Below are 16,180 nucleotides of genomic sequence, written 5' to 3' on the forward strand. Positions count from 1 at the left end.
TCTGCCTTAGACACACAGTTCGGGACCCCCTACCCGAGATCCGCCGGTTTTGACACCGACAGGGGACAATTTCAACGACAGTCCTGACATTAGTGGCAATGCTACTAGTAGCGCCTACCGGTTGTTCTGTCAGGCTAACACTCTTCATGCATGTTTAAGCACAATGACCCATCATCTATCGGTCTATCCTATCCAACGGCCTATTCAGCATTATGAGGAGTTTGGACTTGCCCCATTCAGTAACCTTAGATTTAGTAGGCCCTTTTCTCTCTTAGGTTTTGGTTCCCTAGGAGGACCAACGAAGTGTTTGCGATAATGATATGTTGGAATAATGTCTCTTTGGTCTATCCCTACCTTGACGACCTTTGATTTGACATCAATGAAGGGAATGCCAGGGTAGGTGTTGTCGGGTATGTCATCTTTGGCAGTTAGTTTGTCAAGCAGGGGAAATAGTTGAATGGCTTTTGGTGTGAAGATTTTGACCCCTTCTTCTGATTTATTCGGCATCATGGTTTGATTTCTCGAACCCTCGGGATTGACAGGTAAGGATTGCAAGTATGCGCTACTTGGAATGTTTCCCCGATCGTTGTTTTACATACGTTACTAGATATCTTTCCTAATGATGAATGGCTATTGTGGTCTTCAAAGTATTGTGATGAGGGTGTTAGTAGGTTTCCCTTTCTGTTCAGTGCAAGTTTAGAGTTCTAGGGGGCAGAAAACAATTGAAGGAAATGAGATGACCATTTTTTTTCAAGGTCATCTTGTGTCGAGTTATCCTTCTTCTGTAGTTGTTATGGTTTTGCTTGTTGAAAATTATATAGGAGATGTCCTATGGGTGTTTAAAAAACACTAATACGGTTTATTAAGAAAATCTAATATGGCTTATAAAAAATTGTTTTTGTTCTAAAATAGATTACCAATACATTATTTCACCATGTCACATTAGGTACGAATACAATTATGAAATACAGATAGTCGATGAGACAACATGATTCAAACACGTGTCCATAAATATGCAGGAAACAAAATGAACACATTAAGATATAGTATGAACATATTTTTACTTACTAAAATTGCAAGTATGAGTAAACCTATATTAAGACCGATGGGTATATTTGTTAACACCAACCCCTTTTCCTAGCTCTTGCTGCAGCTAGAGTTTCTCATGCGCGTCCTACCGCCGGCTTCACCCCGATCCCTTTCCTCCTATTGTCGAGAAGTTGGGGAGAATCCTAGTGGGGTTGTCCATGCACATATGGAGTCCCTATCTTTGGCTTGGTTCAGGTCTAGGAGTTCGACCAAAGGTGGCGTGGTTGGTACCCTGGAATAAGATATCACTGGCATGCCTTCATTGCAGTTATCGAGGGTGTCACTCTACATTCAGAGAGGGCACGTGGAGCTTCAGTATGGGGGATATTCAGGTTTTGGGATCTGTCTTCATTTCGTGTAGGTGGTCTTCAGTAGCTTCGGTTTGTCGAGTGGACGTTGACACTTCGTGTTTTGGCCCTCCGACTTCTTCTCCATTCGGTGAGGCATGGCTAACTTTGGTTGTGTCGGCAGCTAGTGAGGTGAGGACTCCTCGCTCTGTCTGGACGGATCTAGAATGGTTGTGTCGCTCTGCCTTCTTCTCCAAGATATCATCCCCATATTGATGTTGTGACCATCTTCTGGCTCTGACACGTTGCTATCAAATTTAATAGGAAGACAACGACTATTTTCGCAATGACATGTGTGTTGTTTTCCATTTTCTGAAGGGTGGTCTTGTAAGGATTGGACATACTTGTAAAAAAATGAGAATGCATGATGGTGAATTTTTGTAGTATTGTTTATGTTACACTAGATTTAAACTACGTTATACTAACAGTTTTGCTAAAGCACATCTAGATGTGTTATAAGTATTGCACATCTAAGTCATATGTCATTCATCTTATGTTGAGATTTGTCTAGATATTTTCTTTTTCTTTTTTCTCTTTCTCTCTATACTTAATTCACTCACTTAGATGTGCAATAATTAGAGCATATCTAGATGTGTTCTAAACACATCCTTATACTAATATTTTTTTAGATTTGTTATTTCACATCTAGATGTAATATACTTATCTCACATCTAACTCCATCACCGTTTGATTTGTTTGTGTTTGATTTTTCATGCGAGCCTCTGATCCCGTCGAGCGTGCGTGTCTTGCGTCTGCGTCGCTCTTGTCGGCCCATTGCCATCGTTTCTCTACGTTTTTCTTTTGGCCCGTTATGGCACTCCAGGTTGGGCCTTTTTTTTGTCTCCGAGTTTTGTTTCCCCATGGACTGCCGACTGGGAAGACCCAGGAGAGATAAAAGGAGAAGCAGCGTTGTCCATTTTTATTTTTCAGTCCTTAGGAGCGACTAAAGAGGCTCCGGTGTTCATTTCTTTTTAACTTACTAGCAAAAAGGCCCGTACGTTGCAACGGGAAAAAAATACTATACGCTCTTAATTTACAAAAAATGTCTATAATCTAAGAATTTGTAGTTGCGGCCTAAATAAAGATGGTCTTAACTTATAAAAGCAATGTTTAAGATTTTACATGTGTTCTATTTCAACACAGCTTGCATGTAGATTTAATCTGTAAAAAAACAAACAAGCGATCATGCATTTATTCATGTCATGTTCGTTATGGGGTGTTGCTATAGGCGAGTAAAGAAAAATGACAAAAAACAAACGATGACACATTAGCACACTACGGAGACATGTGTACATCAATGGCATTTTTAGTTTAAATGGCATTTTCAGTTTAAAAATCATCAACTTAGGGTAACTCTTGAACACTTTTTTCACATGCAGATTTCTTAAATACATGAAGAGTTGTTAAAAAGATTGTTAAAAGGTACAGGATTTTTTTTGTCTGGAAAAGAACATTTTTGTATGGTCTTCTGTGGACGCAGGTACTTGTGCCCCTATTTCATCACTATTCCTTGCCATACATGTCATAGGTATTGGTCCATGTTTCATCACTATATACAAGACATCATATTACATTCTGGACCCTCTCTATTTGTTTTCTTCGTTTCTTTTACAGTAATATATACACAAAAAAGCTACAGCTCATACAACTACACGCTCAAAAGAATTTGGCCGTTGCCGCTAAAAAAAAAGCTACACGTGCATATCTTGGTAGCTACTCCCTCCGTCCCACAATATAAGAGCGTTTTTGACACTACACTAGTGTCAAAAACAATAGTGTCAAAAACGCTCTTATATTATGGGACAGAGGGAGTACTATAGATCAAACCGAGCTGCTTGCTTGTGTGTTTGGTCTGAGACTTTGCTTTTACGAATGGCAGGGATGGTAGCGTGCTGGAACTATTGTGTGCGGACGTTTAAATATCAGATTTTCTTTTCAAAAAATTTGATCAATTTTACAATTTTTGAAATTATGAATAAATTTCGAATATTTTCTGAAAAGGGAACAAATTCTGAAATTTTAATATTTTCTGGAAATTGTGAACATTTTTTCAAATTATGAACACTTTTTGAAATATGAACAATTTGTTAACATATTTCGAAATTTTGAACAAAATTTTGTTTCTGAACATTTTTGGAAAATGCAAACAATTTTCAAAAGTGTTTTTTTACAAACTTTTGAGTCGTTTTGAAAGTTGTGATTCCTAACATTATTTTTCTTTTGTTTATCTTGGGTTTGTTTGTTTGTCTCATTTTTTTTGTTTGGTTGTGCTTGTGCAGTTGCCAGGAGTTGCATCTGACTGTCACGCGCCGCACCGCACAGGGAGCACCTGACTGGGCTGGCTCATTAGCAGGCGTGGTGCGATGGTGGATAGTGCATCGTAGAAACTCCAAAAAATGGAAATGCGGCTGCTCAGAATCAAACACAAGACCTCTTCTAGATGCATGCCTATAGCTAGCCACAAGAGCTATTGGGCGTTGGTGACTTCTTATCACCGCCGAACACTAAAAACTATATTCAGCGGCAAATCAAACAATTTTAAAAAACAAACATTTCTTGAATTGTGATTTTTAAGTTGAGACGAACAATTTTTGAAATTAAGATATGGTTTTGCAAAAATGAGAACAAATTTTAAAATTGGGAAACATTTTCTCAGAAAAAAGAATATTTATACAAAGTTCCAACCATTTTCTGAAAAATGTGGACGTTTTTTCAAAATGTGTACACTTTTTAGAGGGTGAACATTTTTTGACTTTGCAAACAATTTTTGAAAATGTGTTTTAAACATTTGAACTTGTTCCGAAAAAACATGAACATGTTTTATAACTCACAGAAAGTTTTTGAAAAACATGAACACATTTTGAAATTTTCATTTTATTTTGATAAACATGAATAATTTTGGAAAAATGAACAAATATATGAATTTTGTAACAGTTTTTGAAACTTGTGTATTTACAAAAAATGAAAAAGAATCAGAAAAAATGAAAAATGAAAATAAAAATGTGATCCACTTTTAGAAAATTGAAAAACTAAAAGGAAAGGAAAACCAGTGAAAACAATGACAAAAGAAACAAAAAGAAAAATCATGAAGAAAACAAAACAAAACAAAAATCGTATCCTAGCTACTTGGGCCGGCTCATCTGCGGTTTGTCATGTCGAGGGTGGACTTGCAATTGGGAATTAAAAAAGTCGGACCCTGAGTTGCGAGTCTAGGGTGGACTCATAATTGGGACTAAAAAGCTCGAGCCCAATTTCGAGTCGAGTTTGGTCTCGCACCTAGGACAAAAAAAGGTTGGGTCCCAGTTGCGAGTCGAGAGTGGACTTGCAACTATGATAAGAAAAGGTCAGACCCCAGTTGCAAGTCGAGGGTGGACATGCAACTGGGACAAAAAAGATCGGACCCTAGTTGCATGTCGAGGATGAACTTGCAAATGGAACTAAAAAACTCGGACTCTAATTGCGAGTCGAGGATGGACTGGCAACTCTGACAAAAAAAAGGTTGGATCCCGGTTGCGAGTCGAGGATCAGTCCCGAGTTGTGAGTTAAGAGTGCACTTACAACTAGGAAAAAAGGTTGTGCCCCAGTTGCGAGTCAAATGTGAAATTACAAGCGGGACAAAAAGAGGTCGGACCCAGTTGTGAGTCGAGGATGGACTTGCAAATAGGACAAAAAAGTTGGGGCCCAGTTGTGAGACAAGAGAGGGATTGCAACTGAGAGAAAAAATGTCGAGCATCAGTTGCGAGTTGAAGGTGGACATGCAACTGGGACAAAAAAAAGGTCGTGTCCTAGTTACGAATCGAGTATGAGATTGCAATTGGGAGAAAAAAGGGTCGACCCAGTTGCGAGTCGATGGTGGACCTTTGCTCAGGCCCCGGTTATGAGTAGAGGTGGACTTGCAAGTAAGATAAAAAAGGTCGGACCCCAATGACGACTCGAGGGTGGACTTGCAGCTAGGACAGAAAAAAGGTGAGCCGGAGTTGCGAGTCGAAGGTGAACTTGCAACTAGGACAAAAAGAATGGGCCCTCATTGCGAGTCAAGGGTGAACTCGCAACTGAGATAAATAAGGTCGTGCCTAAGTTACGAGTCAAGGGTGAACTTGCAACTGTGACAAAAAAAAGAGTTGGGCTCTAGTTGCGAGTCGATGATAAACTTGCAACAAGGATTACACAAAATTATAATGCTAGTTGCGAGTCGATAATGACCTTGCTACTGGTACGACTACAAACTATGAGCGCTAGTTGCGACTCCAGGATGAAGCTGAAGCTGCAACTAAGATGAAAAACAAACAATTGTCTCAGTTGGCAGCACGCGCGTGATAAAACAACACACAATCAAGATTTGCATAATATTTAAAGTGGTATACGGATCTGGATGTAATTTTTATTATTTTTAGTGTTCGTTATACTACCATGATTGAAGATGAATAGACTGAAAGTTTTTCCCGCAAAAAAAAACTTATACCATATATTACTAATTTTCATATAGATTCGATGTAGCAAATCTGTTTTAAGAAGTCAATGAATTTTAAACAAATAAATTAATGTAGAAAAAGGAAAAAAAATAAGAAATGAAAAATAAAAAACCATGAATTTTAAAGATTTAATAAAATTTAGAAAAATAAAAGAAAAAGAAAAACAACAAGATAGATTCATCCGAGCGACAAACACGAAAAACATGACAAGAATCCACCCCGAGTGAAAAACAGGAATCAGGTTGTGTAGATTGTTTTAGTACATTGTTCTGGTCCAATAGAACAACATATTACCCCGATGATAATATAAGGGCATAGAAATGTTATTTTACATGAGACTGAAGCACTGCTAAAAAAACATGAGACTGAAGTCACGAAAAATGAAAATAACTGAAAAGAAGAGAAAAATGTGCAGCCATCACCTCCCGATATCTATACCTACTAATAAAAGAAATAGATATTCTTAGTCCATTTTGCTATTTTATAGAAAACCCCCTAATATTTTTAACATTAAACCCATAGTACATATCAAATATTTTTAAAATATTCATATCTTCTAAACCATAACTCTAAATTTAACATGTTATATATGGGCTGCAATGTTAATCAACAACGCATTATCCGGTTTTTTTCATACCGGTACTGATTCTGATTGGGGACGAACACCTCAGCAAAATCAGGATTGGACATGAAATTAAAGATAAATTTGCTAAAGACACCCAATAAATAAGGACATGCATGACAAAAAATAAAAAAAAAGCCCCAATAAAGATGGGAAGTCTGCTATAAAAGAAATAAAAAAGAAAATACAGAGGAGATCCGATAAAGATGAGATGTTGCGCTATATTCTCCTATATATAAAAAGAAGAAAAGAGAGGACATGCATGAACAAAAGTACTAAAAAAGAGGCATGTATGGAAAAAAAAAGACAAGATTGACAAGATAGATGTGAAGTATTATCTCACATCTAAATGTAACATAGACGGATTCATATTTTTTTGCTAGATTTGCTAATTTTCCTAAGTCCCACCTTACCCTTATGCGGTTTATGCCATTTGATTTTGTGTGGAGATTCATGCGATTTTTTATTTCTTTCAACTTTTTCCTACCATTACTCTATCCTTGATACGGGTGGCAAGATATGCATTTGTGAGAAGGAAACCCTAGACGCGTACAGAAGAGGCAAGAGCAAAACGAATCTGTACGGCGGACGACGATGCGGTTGAGCCGGCGGTTTCTCTACCTCGTCGTCGACACGCACAGCTTCTCCTCCAGCCCCAGGTACACGCTGCACCGCATCGATCCTTCCCACCTCTTCTACACCAATGGCGCAGCCAACAGCGCTGCGTTGGCGGCGGCGGCGGCGGACACGCCTCTCCCTGAACCCACCATGAGCTTCAGCTCATCCGAGGACATGCAGTTCACGCTCCTCGGCCGCCGCATGGACAAGATCCTCGGTATGGACTGCAAGGGCCGCGGCATCCTCTACGAGGACGACACGCACGCGGTCCGCCCGATGCCCGGCATGACGGCGCCCGAGCGTTACCGACCCTTGTCAGTCGCCGTAGACGGCGTCGGCCCCGAGGGCGAGGGCAGCCTGTACGTCATCGAGGCGGAGCCGACGCGCGACCTCCCGAGCCAGCCACAGTCCGTCGAGGCGCTCGTGTACGAAGGCAGGCACTCCTGTAACCAGAAGGATGACTGGGTATGGCGCTCGCTCCCGCCGCCGCCGTACGTGCACGAATTGCCAGGCTTGGGCACGGACGAACGGTCCGGCGAGATCATCTGCCACGGGATGGAAGGCAACCGCGTGGTCAACGGCTCCCTGGTCTGGGTGTCCACGGCGGGTCGCGGCACGTACTGGCTGGACACCGGGAGCGGCATGTGGAGCGAGGCCAGCGACTGGGCGCTGCCGTTCCGGGGACGCGCGTCGCCTGTGTGGGAGTACGGCCTCTGGTTCGGCTTCTCTGCCGTAGACAGCGGCCACATCTGCGCCACCAACCTGTACCTCGCCGCCGAGGATGGCCGGCCGCCGGTGGCGGAGCAGGTTTGGGAGGGATTCGCGGTGCCGGAGGGGTGCCGCAAGATGGGGTCGTACCTCATGTACCTGGGCAACTTCCGGTTCTGCGTCGCCAAGCTCTTCAGAATGACGACCCGCCGCCAAGGCGGGGGCTGCTGCTGGGATGTTCCCAAGGAGGAGTGTTTCGCAACGCTCACCGGCGTGGAGGTTGTGCGCGGCGACCACGCCGGCAAATGGCATCAGATGATGAAGCACAGATCTCTCCAGTACTACTTAGGCGAATACTTCTCCGGCTGTGTACTCTAGTGTCTATTCGCGCGGCACTAAGAGCATCTCCAACAGCCGTGCTAAACTAGCGTCGCACCGTAAATTAGGCCGTTTTAGCGCGCGTACAACGCGGTGGGTCGCTCCAGCGGGCGCGCAAAAACGACGCGCGCGCTATAACGGGTTGGGCGCGCGGTCGAAAGCACTTAGCCGCGCGGTGTATTTCGGGCGTCCGCTGCAGCGCGCGGCACACTCCAGCGCTCGCGCCCGCACTTCCTCTCCCACTTCCACCCCCCGTCCGGCCGCGCCGCCGCCGCCGCCCGCGCCCCCCGGCGACCGTTCAGACTTCCCCGGCCTATCCCCGCGCGCCCGCGCTTCCGCCCCATCCCCGAACTATTTGTTGTGTTTATTGCATTTGTTGTACTGAACGATAAACTATTTGTTTGAGTTGTAATGATAACGAAATTGAACTATTTGTTGTTGATTTATTTTGTTTGTTTAATCATTTTTGCTCATAATACATGTATATGTGGTTTATGCGGCGCGCGCACGCTGTATTTTTGCGCTCTGCTGAAGCGGCGCACGCGCGCTGCATTATAGCGCGGCTGCTGGAGCCAGCGCAGGCGGGCGCGCTAAACCAGCCGAAGCGCGCGCGGCAAACAGGTTTTTTGTGCGCGGCGTTTAGCGCGGCTGTTGGAGATACTCTAAATACGTTGATTTTTTACAGTATCTCACTTGAAAATCTGAAAGCCTGGCTTGAGAATTATTCCCTCCATTTCATAATATAAAAACATTTTTTATAGTAATGTAGTGTCAATTTTTTACACTAGTGCAGTGCAATAAACGCTCTTATATCATTATGTGACAGAAGGAGTAGGAAATTGATCACTGCCGACTTAAGGGTTGCTACCTATGCAAATGGTCAGTTTGGAGACTATGCAAAATCAAACATAGTATGCTTTGAACGTAGCTAATGCAAATGGTATGGAGAGAATTCTAGTCGTTAATTGATATTCATTTTTGTTGAGGTTTTATTTTCCAAATTTCATCTAGTGTCTAGTCGCGGCATTAAGTATACGTTGATTTTTTTACAGTATCTCATTAGAAAATCTGAAAGCCTGGCTTGAGAACTAGGGCATGTACAATAGTTCATAAGATAGTCTTATCTTAAATCTTGCATGTAATTTAGAGTTGACAAAAAAGATTGTCTGCAATGGGTCATCTTGTCTTGTCTTCAATAACTAGTTATTCCTAAAAATGTGATGAGACATATGGTGCTAAGAGATCATCTCTTGTCTTCTCTTATGAGTTCTCTCTCATCTACCTTATCGTTTATCCTACATGGCACACCTAAGATAGCACCATTGTAGATGCCCTTAGAAAATTGATCACTGCCGACTTAAGGGTTGCTAGCTCAAGATGCAAATGGTCGGTTTGGAGACTATGCAAAAGCACACCTTGGTATACTTTGAATTGGAGAAAGTCATTAACTGAAATTCGTTTTTCTTGAGGTTTTCTTTTCCAAATTTCATCTCTTTGGTATTCCTGATACGTGTAAACATGAGCAGATGGTTGAGCTCGCTACCTTCAGAGGAATTATGGCCCCGCTAGCAAGTAAAGGGGAATGGAACACTGCCTCTTGATGTTCGCCAACGATGTCATGATTTTCGTCAAACCAAATGGCCAAGAAGACATACATGCTTTCTCTTCAATGCTACAGATCTTTGGTGGAGCTTCGGGATTGCATGTTAATCTCAGCAAGAGTGTGGCCTACCCAATCCGTTGCCCCACGGATACTTGGGTGAGGGTGGTGGCGACACTAGGATACTCGAGTGGCACCTTTCCATGCAAGTATCTCAGGCTGCCTCTCACCATTGCAAGCAATCGGCCACCCAACTCTCGAGATTGGTAGGTCAGCTGGCTGTTGCCTTGCCAAAATGGAAGGCGGCCAACATGCCCAAGAGTGGACGCCTCCTCTTAGTCAAATTGGTCCTATGTGCCATTCCACTCCATGCAATGCTTGTGCTCGATATTCCACAGGAGACGATCTCGGTGATGAACAAGATCTGCCACGGCTTCCTTTGGAGCGCTAAGGCTAAGGCAAATGTTGGACAATGCTCCGTAGCATGGGAACCGGTCTATACGCCTATGTGGGCAGGAGGTCTTGGCGTCCCGAACCTTGGGTGGCTGAATATAGCTAGCGATGCAATCAAGATGGCCATGGCTGCAACGATCCGACCCCTCTAGGCCATGGGCAGAATTCAACATCGGCGTACCAAAGGAATCATACAGTTGTGCAGGGCTGCCACCATGTCTAAGGTGGGAATGGAAAGGACACATTGTTCTAGGAAGATAGATGGATGCAGGGACAAAGGATCCAAGAGATAGCACCAAACCTCTATGCGCGAGTGAGAAGAAGGATATGTGATGCGCGCACAGTACATTAGGCGCTCTTATAGGACACTTTGGCAAGTGATATTGGCCCGGAGCTCACGCCAACCCTGATACAGGAGTACTTAACCCTCTGGACAACTCTCACAAGGAAAACACTACACGACGACCAACAAGACTCCATTGCATGGGCCTGGGAGACGAACAGTTGTTTCTCGACTAGCTCCGCCTACGCAACCAAGTTCTAGAGCCGGGAAGTGGTTCCCACCGTGACGTTCATGTGGTAGTCCGGGGCCCCACTGCAATGTTGATTTTTTTGCCTGGCTTGCGCTCAGAAACAGGCATTGGACTTATGGGAAGTGTGGAAACACCGTAACGCAATTGTATTTGCTGGGGCTGCACCATCGATAAATCATGAATCGATAGGATAGAAGGGGAAGGACGGACGTGGAAGCAGGCCGGCCTAATCAAAGGGGATGTAACCTCCTTCTTAGGAGCGCTAGCAACGTGGGCTACGACGAGAAGTTAGACTAGTTAGCGTTGTAGGTCCAGGCGGAGTAGGGTTCATGTAATATGTAACTCCAACGCAAGACCGGCAATGGACGCAATGGAAAGGGCATTAGAGCTATACTCATTCTTGTCCTATGGGAAGTGTGGAAACACCGTAACGCAATTGTATTTGCTGGGGCTGCACCATCGATAAATCATGAATCGATAGGATAGAAGGGGAAGGACGGACGTGGAAGCAGGCCGGCCTAATCAAAGGGGATGTAACCTCCTTCTTAGGAGCGCTAGCAACGTGGGCTACGACGAGAAGTTAGACTAGTTAGCGTTGTAGGTCCAGGCGGAGTAGGGTTCATGTAATATGTAACTCCAACGCAAGACCGGCAATGGACGCAATGGAAAGGGCATTAGAGCTATACTCATTCTTGTCCTATGGGAAGTGTGGAAACACCGTAACGCAATTGTATTTGCTGGGGCTGCACCATCGATAAATCATGAATCGATAGGATAGAAGGGGAAGGACGGACGTGGAAGCAGGCTGGCCTAATCAAAGGGGATGTAACCTCCTTCTTAGGAGCGCTAGCAACGTGGGCTACGACGAGAAGTTAGACTAGTTAGCGTTGTAGGTCCGGGCGGAGTAGGGTTCATGTACTATGTAACTCCAAAGCGGAGGCGCTCTCTACCCCATTCCCTTCTTTAATATATAGTACGGACATTCATGCGTATTCAAGAAAAAAAAACATGAGCAGCTGCAGCAAATTCTGATGGAGCAAAAAAAAGTGCACAAATTGATCAATGGAGCAAACCTAGTACTAAGGAATGCAAATGCCGTAAAGTATGGATGGATCACAAAATTGCACAAATACTAATCAAATTAGGAGTCAGATGGGAAAGATATAAACCAAGAACGATGGAAATTGAGAACCAGAGAAAATGGCGTACATGTAGTAGGATGTGCGCGTATGCAGTGGGGTTTGCGGAGGACAATTCCGGTTACAGACCTGACATTTGCGGCGATGTTGTCTGGCACTTGACCGAATTAATGGGGCTTTCTCTGCTAGCAGCGCCAACCGGATGTTCTTCCAGGCAAACACTCAGTTTGCATGTGCTGGCGCATTAGTATTCCTTTTAACTTAATATAAGACCTTTTTTTTACACTGTCATGGATTCTAAAAACATCTTATAAAAAGTTAGAGACGGATTACCTGCTATATAAGTTAAAGCTTTTGTCGTGGCTAGTGGTTCATCAGCAATGTCTGACCACGGACAATCTTCAACGCCGTAGATGGCCTATTGGCCTTGTGCGGTGGTTCACTGGGAAGCTGCACCCGTCTATTTGTTCATTGTCGATTCACCCAAGTGTACAGAGAATCATGTGCGAGCATGGACAGCCGCTGAGCATCAACGATTCGAACCTCTGAAGGATGGTATTTGCATTTCTTGTCCATTGCCGAGTTCGGAAGGAACGTGACTTTTCTACTCCCTTTGATGCATAATACTTGTCGCTCAGTTAGTACAACTTTAGAGGCCGTATTACCTTGACATGGATGCGTTTGACTTGATGAGGGAGTTGTGAGTGAGATCATGGAGAGCAACTGGTGTACAAAAGCAAGAGTTAACTTACAACCTTCTGGCCTTGGGATCTCTTGAAATTTGTATAATCATGGTCCCATTTAATTAAACCCAATAATCTAAAGGAACATATCGCCGACGGACGGTACTTACCATGGTTAACACTTATCTCTTTCAGCTGAGACTGCAATGAATCTCCATGCAGCATGCCTTCTGATGGCACTGTCCTTTCAGCTTCTTCCTCAGTGATGAATCTCCAAGCAGCCCTATCGATATTGCCATTGTCAGCTTCTTCCAACAATATTCTCTGCAGGGTCCATAAAGGCCACGACAAACATCAGTTCGGTCAGGGACGAGAGAGGATTTTCTACCATGCATGGGACCTCCCTTGCATGCATACATCGCCTTGTTTATTACTATGTGGGATCACTGACATCACCTATAACATTTTCTCTTTCATCTAGCATACATTCACATGTTATTCTATTCATCAAGTTTCATCCAAATAAACAGATGCATACTCTATGTTGAAATAAAAGTTTGATTTACATTCTGTTTGCATAATTGTGTTTTTTCTGACAAGATCTTTCAAACAAGACCAATATTGAATATATTTTTAGGAATATTTTTTACAAGTAAACTACCATGCTTCAAACTTGTTTCATACATATTTATTAATTCGATGCAAAAATTCAACAGTAAGTTATTCGAACAAAACTTTGAACTTTAATAGTATTTCACAAAGTATTTCATAGTTTTGTGTACTTTTAATATAGCGTTTCAGTGTGTTCTAAAATTTGATTATTTTTAGAACATGTTGAAACACATTCAAAAGTGGTATCGTTTTAAGGTTCTCCTCGTCATAAACACAAATATGCAAAAGGATCATAAATTGTACTTTGGTTTAAAAGATAAAATAGTTTTAAACTTAGAAATAAAAAAACAAAGCATGGGATGGTGAAGCATAGGCTTGCATGTGGTCAGAGAAAAATCTGACAAACTACAAAGAGCATTAATGCATAACATCGAATCTCTAAGAAAAATGAACAGCCCTCCCATGCACCTCCCGTGCATGGGAGAAATGATTTTCTCGGTCAGGGACTCCGCTTATGCATCAATGCACTATTACAGTGCGGAATTCATTTCCAGAAACATTATTCTACGCGTATGTTTCGGCTATCGTACGCCCGGCTCCGGCGAGTTGTTCTGTGGGCTCTTTTCCTTTTTGTTCAGTCTCCAGAATACTGCAGATGGGGGGCCTAGACCCGCTCCAACGTTTTATGGGCGCACGCACAATCACTTGGATTTCCTGCACGCCATGCTACAGGTCCATTTGATTGTCGGTCGCTGATGCTGTCAGGTCCAGTAGTTTGATGACTAATTACTTTGACTTGGCACGCCGCGTGCAGCTCCTCCCAATGTGTGGCTGAAGTAAAGGACGACCGAAAATATTTTGACTTTTTGCCCATTCTTATAGTTTTGTGATGCAGTTTGCGTTTATTTCGTCGCGCAAGCACTTAATCCAATGAATTTTGTTTGAATAAACAGTTAAAGGCTTTGACAGTAGGCCATGGCTCGGCTCAAGTTAAATGTCGAAGTTGTCGGTAAGTTCTTTCCCAACTTTGAGTTGTCTCAAGTAAAAAAGAAGATGACCAGAATACCGTGACTTTGTCCGTCATCGACTGCTGTAATGTAGATTCGACATGTTGGATTCGACATGTTTTGACTCATTTCATTCTAAGTTTTGCTTATAATTTTTTCGTCGTCCATTGACTTTTTATTTGGGAATGAGTCAAGCTAGGCTCTAAGTAGATCGAACACTAGCATTAATTTTTGAAAATGGAAGAAAAAAAATACAATCTAGTCCTCGGAGAATCTTCCATCTCTCCATCCTGCGCATGCATGCTGATGGTACCCCAAAGTTGCCGCCGGTGGAGTTCCGGACAATAGATTAGTATCCACACATGCAATTGGGAAAGTCACCGATCTCTGCTAAAAAGCTCTAGCAATGTCGATCGCAAAGATTCCACGACTCGGAGAAGAAGAAGATGTTAGGTTGACCACACTTAGACGCCCGCGCGAGTCTACAAAATATTCAAATTGGCCCTAGTGCGCTGAAGAACTACTTGCCCAACGAGGGCAGATTCAACTCCTCCTGCATTGATCACACAGGGAAAGGCAACCATGTTCATTCGATCCAGTTGCTCGATCCACAATGCACACACCGCCAAAGTCGGAGAAGAGTTGGGGGATATCTTATTGCGCAAAGCCGACTCCATCGCTTGAAAAAATGAAGCGATAGACAACAAAGACCTACCTCCACATTTGATCTCGTCACGAGACCCAACGTCTCATGAGCAGTTGGAACCGTATAAGAAGCCGAAGGGGGCCATTATTAAGCATCCCTGTCACCACCGTTGAAAGGGCCAAAGCGTCGAACATCAGAGAACTACTTGAGGCTCCAAGAAAGGGAAAAGCTACAACTCCCATCGTAGATTAATTGTGGCTTCTCCGCACTCCCCATCAGCATAACCGACATAATACGACGAATATGACAGGGTGTGGGAACCCTAGATCTCCTGGGAGGGGTGGCGGCTCAAGATGGCAACGAGGATGAAACCCGCCAGGTTTTACTTGCCCAAACCCGCCCCTGTGAGAAAATCGCAAACCCGTCCTCGTCCCTGTTCACGGGGCCAGTTTTTTGCATGTCCTCTAAATCCGTCGGGTTTTCTGAACCAGCGGGGACCCGTTCCCGTGAGTAGTCAGCGAAAATAGCAACTTTTCAAAAAAAAAAACAGGAGCATATTACAACAATAGCAGCCGCAAAAATCAACATATTTAAGCAGCAAAACATGATGCTAGGTATTTTGAAGGGCATGGCGGGTTTTGGGGCCCTAGGACTGGGCAACTGGGCCAGTCGTGTACGAGGCAGGTGTTGAGCTGGATCAGTGGAGTGGATGGGTGGAAATCGATGGATCATTGGATGCTAGGTATTTTGACGGGTATGGCGGGTTTCAGATTCGATTATTGCTAAAACGGATTCGAACCTGCGAAACATGTTGAGTTTTATATTTTACCTAACAGCAGCCCTACGGAGTTAGAAAGACGTCCATCCCCGTGCTCTAATAGAGTAAAAACCCGTGGTGGTCTAGGTTTCGAGGGTCCATTGCCATCTTCAGCGGCGGCTGCTATAGCGTAGTCGCCGTGCAAGGTCTTACTCAAATGGACCTTGCTTGAATGAATAGGCTAGCTAGCTAGAATGGAGAAGCAGAAGAACACAAAGTCAATATTAGCGGGTGATGGACGAAGTCGTACCAATGCAAATCGAGACAGCACTTGAGATCAGACACCGGTGAGCTGGCTACGTTGCACGAAAAAGGAAGTCATCGGCCACGGCAGAAGATGTATACAGTGCAATTCTCACCTTAGGTCGCAGATGCCATCGGTCGGACGGTTATATATACGCGGCTGTATACAACCCTGATTGCCATTGATTGCATATTTGGCTTCATACCGTCTTT

At 43.5% G+C, this 16,180-nt stretch overlaps 1 protein-coding gene across 1 annotated transcript; it reads left to right on the plus strand.

Annotated features, from left to right (window-relative positions):
• The first annotated feature begins 7,124 nt into the window (after nucleotides 1-7,124).
• On the plus strand, nucleotides 7,125-8,234 carry LOC147964166 (uncharacterized). The gene has a single exon (XM_087529866.1). It carries the CDS (start codon nucleotides 7,125-7,127, stop codon nucleotides 8,232-8,234), a length of 1,110 nt encoding a protein of 369 aa, XP_087385992.1.
• Nucleotides 8,235-16,180: the final 7,946 nt, after the last annotated feature.

The sequence above is a fragment of the Triticum urartu genome, chromosome 6A, assembly GCF_056163025.1.
Source record: "Triticum urartu cultivar PI428250 chromosome 6A, HENAU_Tu73, whole genome shotgun sequence".
Taxonomy (NCBI): Eukaryota; Viridiplantae; Streptophyta; class Magnoliopsida; order Poales; family Poaceae; genus Triticum; species Triticum urartu.

Bases quoted from the DNA above. Each gene is read 5' to 3' on its own strand.
- LOC147964166 (XM_087529866.1), top strand. From the start codon at position 7,125: ATGCGGTTGAGCCGGCGGTTTCTCTACCTCGTCGTCGACACGCACAGC.